This window comes from Columba livia, chromosome 5, assembly GCF_036013475.1.
Source record: "Columba livia isolate bColLiv1 breed racing homer chromosome 5, bColLiv1.pat.W.v2, whole genome shotgun sequence".
Lineage (NCBI taxonomy): Eukaryota > Metazoa > Chordata > Aves > Columbiformes > Columbidae > Columba > Columba livia.
In genome coordinates this window covers 30390032-30408006 of record NC_088606.1, presented here as the reverse complement: position 1 = coordinate 30408006, position 17975 = coordinate 30390032, and the positions used below count along the sequence as shown (strand labels likewise).

At 36.2% G+C, this 17975-nt stretch overlaps 1 protein-coding gene across 2 annotated transcripts in view; it reads right to left on the bottom strand.

The window, feature by feature from the left end:
• Positions 1–3161: 3161 nt before the first annotated feature.
• Positions 3162–17975, bottom strand: part of PRKD1 (protein kinase D1) — a 136019-nt gene continuing 121205 nt past the window's right edge. For both annotated transcript variants that reach the window (XM_065064151.1, XM_065064152.1), the window contains 4 exons: positions 16339–16437; positions 14927–15194; positions 4946–5031; positions 3162–4152 (listed from right to left, as the gene is read on the bottom strand). In XM_065064151.1, the coding sequence (XP_064920223.1) occupies positions 3934–4152; positions 4946–5031; positions 14927–15194; positions 16339–16437 (672 nt within the window). In that variant the 3' untranslated portion in view covers positions 3162–3933. The remainder of the gene's footprint in view (positions 4153–4945; positions 5032–14926; positions 15195–16338; positions 16438–17975) is intronic.

The window sequence follows — 17975 nt, the reverse complement described above, 5'->3', positions numbered from 1 at the left end:
AAATTCAGATGTGCAGAAGAGGTGTTGATTTATCCAATAATGGAAGATAAATAACTTGTTATGCTTAACCTCTCAAACTAAAAACAAGACTGTCGTTGACACAAAAAACAGGTGGTTATTGTTTTGACATGAGGTCAGGATCCAGAACTTTCTAACCACTGGAGATGTGAGAGTCTAGGAAGGGTTTTCAGTAGAGAAGCATAGAGGGGAAAGAGGAAGGAGAAGGAAGAAAAGGAAAAGGCAGAATATCCAACTAGTTTTGAAGAGATCCTGCTAAGATGAGAACAAGGAGATCTGATGAAGTAGCTGAGACAAGGGGGAGACAAGGCCCAGTACAGGAAGTCCTTTCCATCCTGCAATGTGAAGGTGTGGATGGATGGTCACGTGTATCTGAGCAACTGTGTGACAACCGAGCTGCACAAGTGCATGCATTTTGCTCACCTTATTTGCTGAGTTAGTTAAACTGCCTGGACAAGACATAGGGATAAAGAAAGTCTATCTGAATCAATAAAGAAGGTGATAGAAGTAAAAATGGCAACTTAATATAAATCAGAAGTTCTAGCTTCCAGGTACCTGTTGGATACTTCTCTGCACTTCACAGCTAAGCTTTGACACAACAAATGTATCTACAGATGTATGATATGCGTATACACATTTGAGATGCATATGATATACCATCAATAGACCCTCAGGTTGATATATATGTGCAGCATAACCACCGTTGGTTTTCCTTCCATGATGCATGCGCAGGAACTCTTGGTCTAATGGAAAATATAAAGGCCACAGAAACACTAATACAGAGGGCCTACCATTCCTTTTTCCTGAGTAAAATGAGCAAAGGAAAATCATGAATGACCACAAAATCCCAGATGTGTTTCAGTATACTTTGATGCTGATGTATCTGGAAGAGCAAGTTTCCATTTAGGTTTTGAGTTAGGAATCAGTGAATTCATCTGTTTGGCTGAACTGCAAGCAGTTCATATTTCACAGTGCAACATTTTTGAATGGCAGCAGGGAAAGTTTTCATTTATTACATTGGCTAATGGCAGATTCTTTTTTGAAAAGAAATAAATATTTGTACAAGTTTCTTAAAGCAATGGAGCAAGTTTCAGCGTGGAAAAAAACAAAACAAAACAAAACCAACAACCAAACCAAGCCAAACCAAACCAAAAAACACTGAAAAAGACAACCAAACAGGCATGGGGAAGAGAAAGTATAATGTGCCTCTAATAGCAAAACAAGAGTTCCTTTGAAATCATGTTTAATAGCTACTCAGAAAGCTTCTCAGAAGAGTAAGTTATTTATTTTTTCTCTGTTCTGTTGGCAAATAGTTTATCAAAAGTGCTCCAGTAGATTAAATGTTTATCAGCATAGGTCTATGCTTAGCAAACCCTTGTGCATGCTAAACATTGTTATGGCAGATGTCAGAAGGGGATGGACTTTAGTCTAAGTACTAAATGTCCTTCCTTCATTAAAAGTTGCACTGTTTTAGTTTCATCAGCCAGATTCTTGGAGATGCCATTGCAAGCTGCAAAGTAGTTTACTTTCTCTTTTAATCTCCCACCTCATGTCTATGCTTGAGAACACTGTAGCAGTATGCTATTTGATATTTTTGAAAATTTAACTATGTTGTTGAAAATTACCCTTGCTCAAGGTACACTAATAGTAAATAAAACCAAGCCACCAATAAAATCCCGACTCACCTAAGTTGATGAATATGAAAGCAGTGCTCCAAAAATCTCTGTTACTGGCTAACATAGAGGAATGACACAACAAAATTAAGGCACTTTTGTGAAATCATGGCTCCTTATGAACTGTCATGATATCAGCATCTGAACAAAATCTAGATGATTCTGGTAATTTCCCTCAATTTCCTTTAAGAAAAGTTAGTTATTTTGTCTTGACTCCTGGAGCTGTTAAAAAATAGTATAATGTTTATACATCTGTGAGTCCACCACCGGACCTTTAAGTAGTCTTGCTTTTAAATATACACATACATATACAGTTTTACTGACAGAAATCTCATCCTGAGATAGACTCATCCTGAGTCTATTTTTCTGTTCTACAGCTGATTTAAGATTAAGGCTGGCTGAAAAAGAAACAATGGCAATTATTATCCAAATTTAGCCTTGTAGGAACGTCCTGACTGAAAAAAGACTTTACAGCATGGCAGAATAGTCAACACATTTGAACTCTGCCCAGCTAGAACTGCTTCAGAACATGTTTCAAGGCCAGTGCTATCAGGGAGGCTACCTTCAGGGCCTAGTTGAAGTGGAAAAGGATTTATATGTAATTTTCTGCAATACTTGTTAATTTTCTAGAAAATATTTTCTGTTGTTGTTCGAATAAAGGTGCCTTTTCTTCATTTTACATCTACAGTACACACTATCTCTTCAGTAGAGGTACAAAATACCAAAGAAAAATTCTGCTGGCTTTGATCATGCTATGTACCTGGCAAAATACTTCCTCTGGACAAAACTCTTCTTCGAGGAAAGAATGGATTTCTCTACTGAAAAGCTCATGATTGTAACATAAGGGCAATATTTGAGAGGTTTATCATATGTGGTAATTAGCTTTTATCATTGCATAGATCTGCCTTTTATCCCATGTATTGTATCTTTCCTTTTTTAACTTCAGTCTTCTATACCAGTATCAACTAGTTTTATTTTTCAGAGGGAGCTTGTGGCATAGAATAATTTTCAGCTTGTCACTGAGTTACTCTGGCACCTGCTTTACAGTGCACTCTGAATCTCTCTCAGTTAAAGCTAAATGCATTACTGTTGGAACACTAATTGTTAGAAATGAAAATTAATATCTTTGAAGTTTTCAGGGGAAGAAGAGCAGGAGAGATCCACATTACTTTGTCAGTTCAATGAAACTCAGTGGAAAAGCAGAAGCAGCACATTTATCTTAAAAACTACATTCCCATTAACGTGTCCTCAGCTTCTCCACTCCCCTAGTATGCTTCAAAACTGACTGAACTTATGATATAAAATCTAGTCCAAGTAGGTTCTTACAAAATATGTTTTACAGGTACACAGGTTGGCTGGCAGCAATTTCCCACCTACCTCCACATGGGCTTCTTAATGATGAACTAATTTACTCCACCTACTTCTGATAGCATTCCAGGGATATTTTAAACAAAAGATTAATCAAAGGAAGGCATTTTAACAAGACTTTTATTGAAAACATACACAAAGTCAACAAGTTATTTAGCTTCTGAATGTACATATTAGAGAATATTAATATTAGATAATATTTTAAGAAAAGGGGAAATAAAACCAACATATGCTGCAGTTTACACTACTAAGGCATTCAGGCTGAAGAGCAAGTTACATTGTGTGTATGTATGCGTGTATCTATATACACAAACACGCAAACACACAGAGACAGGTTATCTGATTTGAAACTGTACAGTGCTATGCAATTTGGGGTTTTTTTGGTTGTTTTTTTTTTTTTTTTTCCTATATTTCCAACACTAAATAAAGCTTTTATCCAAACGGTAGAAGTTGTTCACAGAACAGCAGTTATAATCTACTCTTCAAGAGTTTGCTTACAATTACAATACTAACGATGCACAAAAACTCCCAGATCTTCATGAGAAAGTTCTCTCTTACCAAAACAAGGCTCAAGAAAAACACTAGTTTGAAAAGGCACCGTGGAGACAGGTTTTAATACATTAAATACATGATGAATCATTCACAATAACAAGTTTAGTGTTTCTGGGAACTTTTATAAATACAACACAGTTGGTCACACAAAAAAGCTTCTGTTGATTTGTCTTGGCAACTCAGATACATCAACAGTGTAACAGCATAACAGCTTTGTTCCCATCTGACAGAAAATAATGGCAGTTCTGCAAGGCAAATGTTAAACCTGACCGCATGTATTTATTAATTCCACAGTGTTTTGACAGATTATAGGGGATGCAACTTAAAGGATGCTGACACGCTCACTGAGGGCTTTCATTTCTGTTTCTTCTAGCTTGGTGTTTTCATTATGGTTAGCGCTTGGACTGATAAGGTGTGCTGGATACGGTAATCCGTGTTCTCCCGAATACTGTTCCCATCGGGAGTCATCACTTTCATGGGTGATGTAACGTTCTCCCATTTTACATTCAAGTTCCCTTAAATCTAACCAGGTTTGATAGTCCTGAAATAAAATAACAGTATCATTTTAAAAATAAATTACATTATCTTCTATTACCAATAATATACAAAGTGCTGTTAACTCATCAGTCTAAAGGTCATGCATCCCTATTGGCCCAGAATAGAAAAATCTTATAATTAAGAAATATGAAATCTACCTACAGAGATAGGTTTCATTTATAGAAGATTATTTGATAAATTTATTTTATTTAACTCTATCATAAGCATAGTATGGACATGTTACAGCTTGTTTTGCAAAATCTATCAGTAGTCTGTAGATTTCTGAGACATCTAAATAAGGCATGGGTGGTGAAATAATTCCTCGCACTCGTCACAAGATCAATAAGGAAGAAGAAACATCTTTACATCATACATGTACATCCTAGTGATCCATGTCAGGTTGCTGAGACAGTTGCTCCATCTCGGTATAATGGTGCAGGATATTAATTCAGCTGGGGCTAGAAAAAATCTGCTTTTCTAAACTTATGCAATTGCTGCTGTGCTCAAAGAGATGTAGACATTTAAATATCATGACTGTAAAATATTTTATAACTATATATCATGTTCACAGTGGACAAACAAGACAAAATATTTTTATAGTGTATTTTGAAAACATGAGAGAGGTCATCATTGGAATCTACTTAGGCAAAAATTAATTAGAATATATACATAAATTGGTGGAGTATGAGGTTCTCAGGATCTGAAAACATCTTCAGGTTTGTGCTTAAAGATTAAACCTTTTGTATACTTAGTGTGTAAATATGCAGGAAAAAAAAACATGGAATTTATAGAAATACCTGTAACCATGGGTGGCTTAACGTTTTGTCCACACTGTAGCGCTTTCTCATTTTCACTTGTAACAAATTATTTATGAGATCAATAGCTGGAACAAAATAATATTGAAAAACATCAGTTTAAATATATTTGCTTCAACTAGGACATACAAACAAGATAGACAGACATGGTAGTTGTAAAAAGGTGACAGTTATCCCTCCGGCTTTTTACAAACTGCAGTCAATGTTGATGTCCCTGAAGGTACCTATGCAACCCTTCCTAATGGGATTACAGTTGCCTGCTAGTGTGTACATTGTCTACCTCTGTATGTTCATTTTCAGGCAGGCAGCAAAGTCTGAAGACAATTCTCACTCAGTTCCTACTTAAGTCAAAAAAGGTTTCAGGTAAAAGTGAAGACTACAGCATTCCTCAGGTACCACAGTAAACACATACATGTATATGTGTATATTACTCTGAGATTCTCAATATCACTTTTAGATGACTGACAGCAGCACCTTCCCAGAAAAGTCAGGTTTTGCAAGTCACTAAGTCTTGCAATACTACAATTTTGAACAGAGCATTGCTTCTACCTGCTAGTCAGCAGTCCGGTGTTCAAGAAAGACAAAAGGGTTTCTTTACACATTTCTTAATTTCTGTGTTTTTGAAAGAGTCGATGATTCACTGAAGTTATAGTATGTGTGCTGTGGTGCCTGAAGACACCATGAGTCAATGACGAGTGCATGGAACTGTACTAAATGACCTATTTGGAAAAATGTCTGGGATGAGATTGCTGACCTTTGAAATCTTCTAATAAAGCCATTAAAAACAAACAAAGAAAAAAGCAAAAAAGAGGGTACCATGAAAGGTTAAATTCAGTTCTAGATGATGCTGAATGTCCAGTATGTGTTCTGAGGGAAGCTTATTGTTATAGAAAAACTGACAGACCACAAGGAATTATAATGTCACTGCCACTTTCCCATTTCATTACAGTATCCCTTGGCTTGTGCAAAGTATGCTGGTTTAAGTCTTTATTTCTTTGTTTATATCTCGGTGACAGGAAAAGATAGTTTTGAAAGTAACACAGAAACATGGCATCACTGAGGGGAATTTGGTCTGAAACATGTCAGATGGACATTGTTGCCAGCTACATATTGAAGCAGCTGAAAAATCATCTTGTCTGTTTTAAGAGCACAAGTTAAGACAGAATTGTTTAAACTGGTATATCTCTGAGGTTATATTTTGTGCAGCAACGTGGACAACCTTTTCTTTTTTAACAGAGGCTTCCTCTCTCCAGGCTCAATTTGCCATGGACTATCAATAATGTCTCTATTATGTAGCTTCCACCCAACCCACTGGAAGCAGGTATGACCGTGAGCCTTAGAAATGATGAAATCATACAGTTATTCAGCATTCCCAAGCTACAAGCTACCACAAGATGAAGAACTGCTTGTCCCACCCCCCCTTTTTTTTTCCTTCAGGACAATGACATACTACATGTAATAACATTTTTCTTTGTTTTCTTGGGGGAAATTACAAGTGCAGCTGCTTGAACAGATCAGAAAGACATCAGTCTAGAAACAAACACAAGAGAAGGCACACGAAGAAGAAAGGGAAAATGCAACGTCAAAAGATGGTTAGGACTGTCAGCATTGAGCAATCCTTTGTTCTTGAGATCAGTTTGCACAGATAGCCTGCTTGTTACACAGCCAGAATATTGCTGTCTCTTTAACAAGTTCTGGTGTTTGTTTTTAGTTCTTTATCTAGTGTTCTTTTCACTAGGAAAGTTTTGAATATCACTCACCTCTTAGCAATAAAAAAAGCACAAACACAATCATGACTATTACGAGGACTTAAGGCCCAAATTATCTGATAAAATTCTCTTTGCTTTAATACTCAAAGTTTTCAATTGTAAGTGAAGAATGAGATCAAACGTGAGTTTCAACAGCAAAATAACTTTCTATCTTTTACCAGGATATCATGCAATCGAAGAAATGCCACTTCTCAAGTGCCGAGTATCTGAAGTCAAGGTGCAGGCAATACGTACTGGCAACAAAAAGACAGTGCTGCATAAAGGAAAGTAGAAAGTAGAAGCTAGGGAGTTCAATACAGACAGGCTGAGTGCTGGAACTGAAGGATTAAAGGATTTCCTTAGGGATCTGGACTAGCCTGTTAACAAGAAACTTCTGAATTTAACTGCTGTTAAATAAACTGTAGAGGTTCAGACAGTGAGAGGTTCTGTGGGACTACTCAAAAGAAATGAGAAAACATCCTGGTATTTCACTCTCTTTCAGCTTATAAAAAACCATCCTGTCCTGACAGTCACTATCTAACATGATTTGGTCTGGATAGTGTTCAAAGAAGATGTACAAACAGTAAGATTGAAGTTCACTCAATTTCAGAATTAAAAAAAAAAATAATAATTTAATGAATAGTGTGATGATTACTTTTTGAGTTGTACTGCTTAAAAACACTGGAGATCAAAATTTTGAAGTTTTTAACATTTAGTTTAGACAGACAACTCTAGTATGATTCATGGAATCAAACTGGGACACCAAATGTCAAAAAATTACATTTTCTGTCTAGGAAGACAAAAACACTTTTGAAGAAAGGGGTGCAACTACAGTGTATTTTAAACTAAATTTTATGAATTTTCACTGGAGACTGTTGTGGGCTTTTTAAATCAAATTTTAAAGTCATTCTTGTCAGACTTTTTAGGAGCTTTATAAAATCTGACATTATTCCTCTGTAAAACCAATAATTCAATAAATGCAGAGAGTTAAGAAAGACCACCTCTGGTCTGTGTATCTTCTGCAGGAATCCAGTAGTTTATCACCAAGGAAGCAACTTGTAAGCAAGCTCCTAGAGTATTATGGTCCTGCTTTTCCTAGCACTTTTATAGGCTCCTGTTTACTTCCTACGATTTAAGGACAGTATAAGCAGCCAGCTGAGGCCTTATCAAGTTCCAGGAGCTGGAGACTTTGCTAAAGGAGATAAACTAGCCAACTGCTCCAGTAGCAGGACTACTGGTCATTTAGACAAATGATCATTCAGCAGAATCCCCAATGGGAAGATGCAAATGTGGCTTTAAAAAGCTGTATGTCCGCTTGATTTTAGGGAAGATTGCTCTTTAGTTGCATTTTACTGAAAAATAAAAAAACAAGTCAGGAGGTTCATATTCCGAAACTGCTTGTGGCAGTTTATTTGTACGGAAAATAATTAATTGTGGTAAAAGCACAGTAACAATTTTCACTCTAGGTATGAAAATAACACATGATAATGACAGTTTTCATAGGAATGACCTCTCTAACTCAGTTAGGATGTAACCCACACATTAACACAGAAGTTTATGAAATATCTGAAAACCCTATTATGAATCTATCATTTATTTAGTCCTACCATACAGACTTTTCATGTAAATTATATAAAAAAAAATCACCTTAAGAATATCAGGAAATGCAGTGCAAAATTAACAATAAATTTATAATTGGTCCAGAATTTTTCAAGCATACCCATAATATTAGGTACCCATACAGCCATCACTTGTAAAAATTTAAGCTGCTTCCATTAACATAAAACTTAGGACTTCTTAGGCCATGGATTCTTCTGAGTATAGCTCTGTTGATTAGTGGTATAATTTTTTCATACACATAAACCCCTTCCCTATTGCTGGTCAATACAGCTTTGTTGACAAATGCCATAGCATACATGCAGTTCTTTTGGCAAAAAATAATCTTCAGCTGGCAGAGCTTACTATTTTCAGGGACATGGACTCCAGAAATCTGTGACATTTACAAGCTGCACCTCTACAAGAGAGGTTTTCTAATACTAATCTATCCTAGCAAACATGTAAGTACAGCCAAGACCTTAGTTTAAACAGCTAGTTTAAAATTTACTGAGGTAGAAAGCATGTAACATGCATTTGACCTCCTCATACTTAAGGCTCATTCATGTGACTTTCTCATTAATGTGTGAAACAAAGTTTCTATTCACATTATGCTGAAGCAAGTCTATATAAATACTGGCTTGAAGGCAGCTGTGGTATTTATTTCTGACTTACAAGCAGTGTTAACAGGCACACCATGATCAAATTTAAAGCACGGAAGAAATTGCTTCGTTTCCTCCCAAATTACTTAATAATACGAAGTAACGTGAAGCACCTAATCAACAGTGTGCACATCACATAGCTCGTATCAGGCTAGTAGTAATAACTGTGTTGGTAGCTGAGGAAAAAAAAATTATGAATACAATGATTTAAGAAAATTCCACAACAGAATGAAACACACTACAAATAATTCAAAGCTTGACATAGCACATTTTAAGACCATGCAGTTCAAAAGAACAGCCACCACACTGGAGACACACTGGGCAAAACATACTAACAGGAAGAAGGACCAAATCTTTCAGGGAGTAACCTGTAACTAAATCAAAATAAACCTTTTGAGATTAAGCTAATTTGGTGGACTGGAAGGTCAAAGCTGGAAACAAACAGTAATGCTGTTGAAAATAGCTTCACATGTGACAGATGCGAAACTTAAAGCTATAAAATAGGAGAGAATTCTGCAAGTAGATTCCTCTGTCTTAATTCTTAGCAAAATTCCACAAAGAAGTCTTAATTAAGGTCAAATTGTCATGTGACAATTAGGTGAACCTGGAAATATAAGCTGGCTTGACAATCATTGAAGACAGAACAGAAATAGCAGATTGGGCAACGCAATGTTGAATGGCTGTGACAAAACCTGGTTTTACACATGATTACCACAGAAACTACCTCTCTACAGTACTTTACAATTCCGTTTTGACACACAAACACAAACCCACTTTTTGGAGAGTATTGTTTAAAAAGAGATCAGCTATCAGGAAAAGGTGGGAAAATGCACCTGCATAGCGGAGGTGGAAGTAAGAATTTCCTATGGAGGAATCTGTCAGATTGTGAGTGTGCACATATGTAGAACTGTGAGATTGTGTATCTGTGTGTATATACACACACACACAATCTATGAAAAACCTTAAAAGGTAAAGTAATTGGGTTTGGTGAAGTTAGAGAAGAGATTTTGTGCATGAGGGCTAAGCTTTGGGAAAAGATGCTCACAGAAATGTTCTGAATGGATAATCAGTTGGGAAAAAATGCATTTCTGAGAGCTACAAAAATTCAAAGGTCATAGTTTTTATAGGTTAAGTTTTAATGGGGGAAGAGGACAGACAAAAGCATTACACAAAAAAGCTAAAATTTCTCAGCAGAAAAAGCTGATGAGATTAATTCAGCCACATTATGGAGAGAAAAAAGTCATAGTCAATGACTGGACGACACTCCTGAGTAGCAAAGATAGAACTGTTGTTAGTGACTAAAAGGCATTAGACACTCAAAAATGTTACCCTCAAATTGATTCTGCCTTCTTTCTTGGCTTGTGACTGTAGGTTTTTACTCTAAAAATTGCTAGAAAATGCACATAAAAAGCAATTCTCAAGAAAATAAACTAACACAGACCACACTATTAAATTCATGACACACTTCTCCTCAAAATTACAATTTCTTCCCATATGTTTTTGCTCACTCTAAACCTGCCAGACTTTATTTTAGGCGTATTTTTTGTATAATCATGCAGTTTAAACTGTTATGGGTCATGTGCTTTTACAAATCTACTGCTTCATTATTAGTGCAGTTTATTATTTTAAAAGCCAACTGAATTTTACTTTAAGAATAATAATCGAATAAGGAACACAGACTGCAAACATTGAGGCTGCTTTACCACTATCGTAGCTTTTCCAGACAGCATTTAGGTTTGATATATTTTTTTTTCTTTTAATCTTTTGCTGCCCTCTGCATTCCAGCTCCCAAACTAAAACACTGTTGCTTGGCAATATCAGAAAAAGCATCTAGTGAGCATTAAAACCAAAATGGTGACAAACATAGCACCATAAACTCCAATTTGTGCACTACCAATTAAATGCAAAAGCATACGTGATTTTGCTGAAAAGTAAAATATCTGAGCTTTCAATTCCACTCTAGTTGTGATAAAAACAGAAGCAAACATAGTGATAACTAAGTTTAGCTATTCTTAAACTTTTTACACGAGTAATGGTCTGAAAAGAGTGCTGAAATAACTACAGTTGCAAGAAGATTTACATCCAATTTGGATATCTGAGACATAGTAATAATCATCGACAAGAAACAAAAGGTTTGAGCACTGTTCTCCTCTCCTGAGTGTCAATTTTTGCAATAAGGCATGCAAAAATTCCTAACACTGCTTTCATTAGCCATTCTGCAACAAATTATATGGCCTTAAAAAACTGTTTGTTTCACAGACACTGTCAATACACTTGGTTGATGATCACTTCCATTAATCTAAACTAGAAATTACATAACAAGGTAAAACCCCCACAACTTTAAAAGCATTTATGGTTCCACTAAAAGTACATACACAGAATTTCAAGCAAACTAGTTGCTGTGGTTAAAGAAGCAGGTAGCTCAGGTCTATCAGCTGCACATGTCTGTGATCCTAACCTGGTACAGTTGTGAAATAACCTCCCCACCCCGGCCCATCTATTGTTTTAGGGTGTTTGTCTTATCTGCCATCACTTGCTTTGGGCATGAAGCAGGATTGTTGATATAGACAGCAAAAGGTTTGAATTAATTTTTTATTTTTTTTAGCTCAAACTGATCTACTACTTCTCACTGTTTTACAACAATGTTTCTAGGATTATCAGCATATTATGAGCATTCACAGAAACTAGTACTGACATATTTCAGCAGCAGAAAAAGAATAAAAAGTCATGCATATTGCATTTTATATGGTAGAAGAACGTGAGCATTTTTATTAGCATGCATAAATCAGAGTTAATATTAATTCTTTTAGACAGTAACCAAGCTCTACTAAGTTCACCCAACTCTCCGTTTCTGCCGGCTGTTACTGAGGCATGTAACACAGTCTTTAGATGAAGTTACCACTTTAAAAATCTAGCTATAATGTACAATTCATAGAGTCCATTGTTAAAGGGCTCTTGGACTCAGCCCTGTCTTCAGGAAATATGAGAAGAATGCAGGAAATAATGGAGAAAAATAATATTTACATTAGCTTTACTTATGGTAACCTTTGGACAAATGGCTCCTATTTTTTCAAATGTACACAGCATAGCACTTTAAAAAGATCTTTCTTACCTGCATTAAAGATAACATTTATTTTGTATTTCCTATATCTGCTACAATGATACTTGTCTAATCAATATTGTTCTGAATTTCTTAATGCTATAGCAGTGCAGCAAAATCTTGGCTGAAAGCTCCTGTGAAGACCGTGGTTCTTTACTACGTGTTAAAATTCTCTTTAATATTTGCACAAGTTTTAAAATGTCAATAAAGAAACTAGACTAACTGCTGGATCTTCAACATTTTTCTGTCTTACAAGTAAGAGTATATCTTAAATAATTATTTTTTAATTTTAAAACAAAGGATAATGATTCTTGCAAAAAAATAACTGTGTAGATCCTTCAAGACAAACAGTATTTTCAGTCATACCAGCTTGAAAACTATAGGTTGATCAATATTTATCTACAAAGACCTTGCTGGATTCTGCAGTAGCATCACATTCCACATTGCAATATAACTCCTTTCCTTGAGTGGGAGAAATAGTTGACGATAATTAACATCCTCTTGGGAGAATTAGTGCTATGATACAAATTCCAGGAAAGAGTTAAAACAAGAAATCTACAATGCCTTTAAAATAAATCTGTTATGGACCTTTTTATATGATTTTTTTTTTTTTAATTAAAAAGTAATAATTGTAATGTATGTAAAAAAGTCTTCTGAAAAATATTCTATGATTAAGAATAATTGGCAAAAAGAATAACAGAAAAAATATGTCAGGCAAATACTCAGTTCATTAGCTTAATCTGTTTGGGAAGCTGGAAGAGCCCATGGCAGGCTAAAGGAAGATTCCCAAGTGCACAAAGGTAGCCTGGTGGCATTGAAACTAATTATCTGTCTGAATTCTGTAGATTTATAGCACTTAGTGCAGAGAAATTCATGAGCCCCAGTGATTGTTTCCGTTTAAATAAACGTAGCTTTTCAAACAGTTTTTATTTGCAATGTTGAGTAAGCAACTTCGTAAAATCTTTCCCCCCCAAATGCTTCAATGATTTATAGCATCAATTATGACGGCACTGTTGAGCATTGTAATCCAAATTAGGTATGTTAGGACTCCGGGTACAGATTTACATTTTAAGTGGGCCACACGGTCACAGGTAACAGAAACTGGCTGGGGCCGGCAGATGTACAGGACCCATGCACCTGCCTCTGGTGACCTGTGTGGGAACATGGACCAGAGTAGCTGACATGTGAAAACCGCTCCTTTATTTCCCCGAGCTCATCTGGACTTTTCAGTTCAAATTTGAGCTCTAAAAGTCAGCATTATCAAGTCATACTTGGACAGAGATCTAGACTCCAACTCCCCACGTTAAACATAGTGGATCTGTTCAGACTTTTTTCAGGTTTTCGTTTAGCACAACAGAGTGTCTCATCAGCTAGGAAACCAAAATATATGATAAAATCACAACGTATAAGCAGATTTTAACTTAGTAATTTGTTGAAGTGTGTTCCTTCCCACCCTGCTGCATGCCTGCAGCCTGATATCCATCAAGTCTTAATGAAGACTGTGATTCTATGAGAAACAACACCCCAGGTGAATTTTCTGTAGGTGCTCTACTGAATCTTCACCTCTGAATGTAGAAATCAATCTTCTGTCTACCACAGCAGGAACTTGTGGGAGACAATTTCTTGCAGCCTCTTCTGTGTTGATTGCTGTTTGCTTATCTCTAGCGCCAGATAAAGCATTGCTGCCAACAGTTTCTGTCAGCTTACATATCAGAAGTGTGTGTAGGTTCAGGAGGACTACAGTGTGTAATTGTGCACAACAGATCTCAGCAACTTCAGACCTCCCCCCAGCAGATCTCAGCAACTTCATCTGCCACAGAGATAAAACAACAGACAATGCTCTCAAAGCATTTTTCAGCTGAGATTCTCACACAGATATAATATATATTATAGTAAGCAGCAGGCACACTTCTCTTAAGCTACCATTAATATATAAGTTAAACATGTCACCTGAAACCCAGAAAAACTGTACTGTAAATAATGGAAATTGGAAATGCTAATATTTTAATTCAATTTGGTACATATTAAAATTCAGAAAAAAAAAAAAAAAAGAAAATAATTTGATACTTATAATGTTTCCTTTGCTTTAAAACTTTTGAAACAATCTCACAAAAAGTTAAAGACATAAAGATAATGATTAAAAAAATCCAAAAGAAAATCAACCTGCTTGAAAATATATGTTATGTACAAGAAAATGTTAGTGAAACCAAAACTTAGAATTTTGTTAAATGCCCTACTTAGTTGTGTTTAGAGACATTTTTGATAGAACTTATTTACCTTCCTTAAAGATGTTCATAGTGAATTATTCACATTGTTCTTTCACTATCAAAAATCTTCTGTGTCACTGAACAGAATTATAGTTTCAAAAGTCTCGTTGCTAATCTCCAAGCCTTCCCCCAAACCCCTTGCAGAAAGCCTCTTCCATGACACTTTCTCGCACTGTTCTTGAAACCTCATCTGCTTGAAACTGGTCCTACAGAAAGACTGTCAGGGTACAGCATCCTACTGAATGGAAACTGAAGTACCGGCACAAGTAGAATAAGAAAAAGACTAAAGAGGCACTAGATCTGAAAGAAGAGGTACAGAAGTAAACACAAGCACCACCAGTTCCAGCAGCTGAGGTTCCCCACCAGATTTTGTAGCAACCCAACCTGTAGGTGGCTATGTGCCTCCTTCAACACCTCCCACACTACAGGGCTATGCCACATACAGCCTATACAGGAGACATTACATCATGGTACCTCAAAATTTAGAGTATTTTTCTTTTTTCACCAGTAGGTACAGGGCAAAAAAATAGAAAAGCAAAATAAAGCTACTCTTTTTTAGTATTTATATTAAACCAGCCACAAACAGACATTACCTTCAGGAGAAATTTCTTTCCATGGATTAGGTGGATACATGAAAGCAGCATTCTGGATTTGGTCATGTATGTCTTCATCTTCATTGAATGGAAAGGTACCGCTGAGGCTCACATAAATGATAACACCCACAGACCACATATCCAGAGACCTGTTGTAGCCTTTGTTTCTCAACACTTCCGGAGCAAGGTATGCTGGTGTTCCTACCACCGAGCGCCGAAACGATTTCTCTCCAATGATTCGGGCAAAGCCAAAATCACAAAGTTTTACCTGTTTAAAAAAAAAGACAGATGTTATTTTTATCATCAAATACATAGTTGAGGAAGGTTTATTGTGGTTCAGCTGCAAGATGCATCTCTACTGTTCCTTCAAGGATACTTTAAACTCCTCTTTGAGAGGAAAACCTTTATTCCACAGAGATATTAGACTAGATTACCAGTCTACTGCCTCTCTTCTATTCCTTCTCTCCATGAATAAACCATGGTAAAAGAAGTAACACAGGACACCTTAGAATGAAAGAATTGCCATTTTGGTCTGGCCTAACAGCTCGTCCTCCTGGTGAAGGCAGTAACAGAAAGTAATATTAATCCATTCATAGCACAAACCTGCAGCAAACAGGAAAACTGTTTTACCTATGGTTTTATCCTAAATGAAGCGAGTTGACAAAATTTATTTCTTGAACTTCCACTTTAATTTTATAGTGGACCTAGTTACACCCTGCCTCTCTGTGAACTTCCTTGTCTGATTTCTTCAGACAGACAGATTTAACCACTTAAAAGTTTAATGCTGCAGTATAGACCCTTCCTTTCCAACTACTGACACTGGTATTATTTACAAATTATCAATAGTGCTCCTTCGAATGTGGGCAGTTGGAGGGGATCATAGAGATGAATTATGCAGATCAAAGGTAAAAGGAGCCGATACAGATACCCTTTAATGAGAAGTACAGCAGTGAGCTAGAAAGTATACTTAAATATTCTGAAATCTACCTGACATTTAAAATCATAAAATTAAAGAAGGTGTTTTCCTTCATGAACTCTAGTCTAACTTTCAAAAAAATCCTGTCTTTCTGGGGACTGCTTGCAAACTGTCACTTATCTAGACCAAATCAACCAGATAAGCAATTTGTTATGTAATGGTGAACAAGTTAGAAACAACTACATAAGTAGTGATGTCACATTTGAAAACCTAGTCAAATACTTTAGGCAAATGGCAAAAGGCAAGGATTTTCAAACATGTCTCCTTTGCAAACTTCTTTGAACAAGTAATCAGTTTTTTACTTAAAAATTCTGTGTAGTTCCTGGAAGAAATGCAGAGAGGGGACTAGTCACTTTTTTGTTTGTTCATAAGATAATCATTCCTAACACCTATTCATTTGAACAATTTATCTTAAGAAAGGGCTTTTTCTACTTGCCTGTGGGAAAGGATCAGCTGATGCCAATAACACATTTTCTGGTTTGAGGTCACAGTGAACAATATTTTTGAAATGAAGATGTCTTAAAGCAACTAGGATCTGTGAAGAAACAATTCAGAAAGAAATTCAGTTTTAAATGTGGCAATGGTTTGTTTTGCTTTATATTGTTGGACAATATCTGTGATCAGAGAATCAAGGACCAGTCTAGAGAGAAACAGTCCAACAAGCATGTACCTTTTACAACAACGTCTACAGTGGGCAGGGGGGGAGCAAAAATGTCAGCTACTATTTGCCGTGCTTCAAGTTTCTCAAGTTTTCTTGATGTTTCTCTGTATGGAATATGATCTTTCTGTCTCCAAAGACTTCATATTCTAAACATTTTTTTCAAAACTGGGTTCTAAGTACTTGTTTACTTATTTTTGTTTGGTTGGCTGGTTTGTTTGTTTGTTTTTGGGTTTTTTTCTGTGAAATCTTTGGATGAAGGAACATTTGCAAAATAACCTTCCAGATATAAACGCACTCAAAACATTTCACAGATATATTATGTGATCCATTTTAAACATTTTATTGAGGAAAAAAAGCATAAGGAACCTAGATATATATTTTTATTCCATTCTACATAGAAGAACATGGCAATAGAGCGCAACAGAAATTTTTGTCCTATTCCTGTGGCTTTAACTCCTTTCCTTGTGTCCGGTCAGGGGCTGGCAGAATTCCCACTATATTAGAGGAGGGAATGGCGAGGAGGCTGTGTGAACCTGGGAAGGCAAGCAACCAAATTCTGAAGCTGGTGGCAGTTTCACCAATGAAAGCTTGAAAACAAGGGAACTTCTTACATCCTACCTCCAATAATAAACTTCCACGGTAACACTGTCGCTCCTGCTCCTTTATTTTTCCTAACTGCTCAAACTTAGGCTACTCTGACTCTGAAGTCGCTCACTAATCAAATGTGTATCTAAATTTAAACCAGTATTATGAACAAAGAAGCAATATGGTAACATGACAACAGAACAACAACAACAACAACAAAACAACAACAACCACCAACCAACAAAACAGAAAAAAACTCTATAAAAAATAACACAAACAAACAAACAAAATACCACACACACACACACACAAAAAAAAAATAAATGACCCCAAAACCAAAAAACAACCCAACAAACCCAGATAACCCAGATCACATTATTAAAAGAAGCCATACAGGAAACCAGACTCATTTAATCAGAGGCAGTGCTGAGGTCAAATCTCAACACAGAAAAACGCATAGGAAAAAAAATGCACAGAAAAGTGCATAGTACCAACTGCAATTGTTGGGTATGGGCAGTTCAAGAGGCTCAAATTTCTTTGTGCGGGTCTTCAACAGTTTGCTGTTAGTGCTTTGCATCTCTTTCTTGTGCTTAATTCCCCAAGCATATGAGAAACACTAGCTTGATGGCCCTTCCATCCAGCAGACAGACAGCTGTACAGGTGTCTAGTTCTAGGTCCTCTTAACGGTTTACTACCTATCAGATAATGTACACAAAACCATCTTACCAACCCTGATATTACAATCTGGGCTTTCATAAATCAGACAGGTAAATTATGCCAAAAGCAAAGCATAATAGTGATAACAATTGACCTCAAATCTCTTTCTA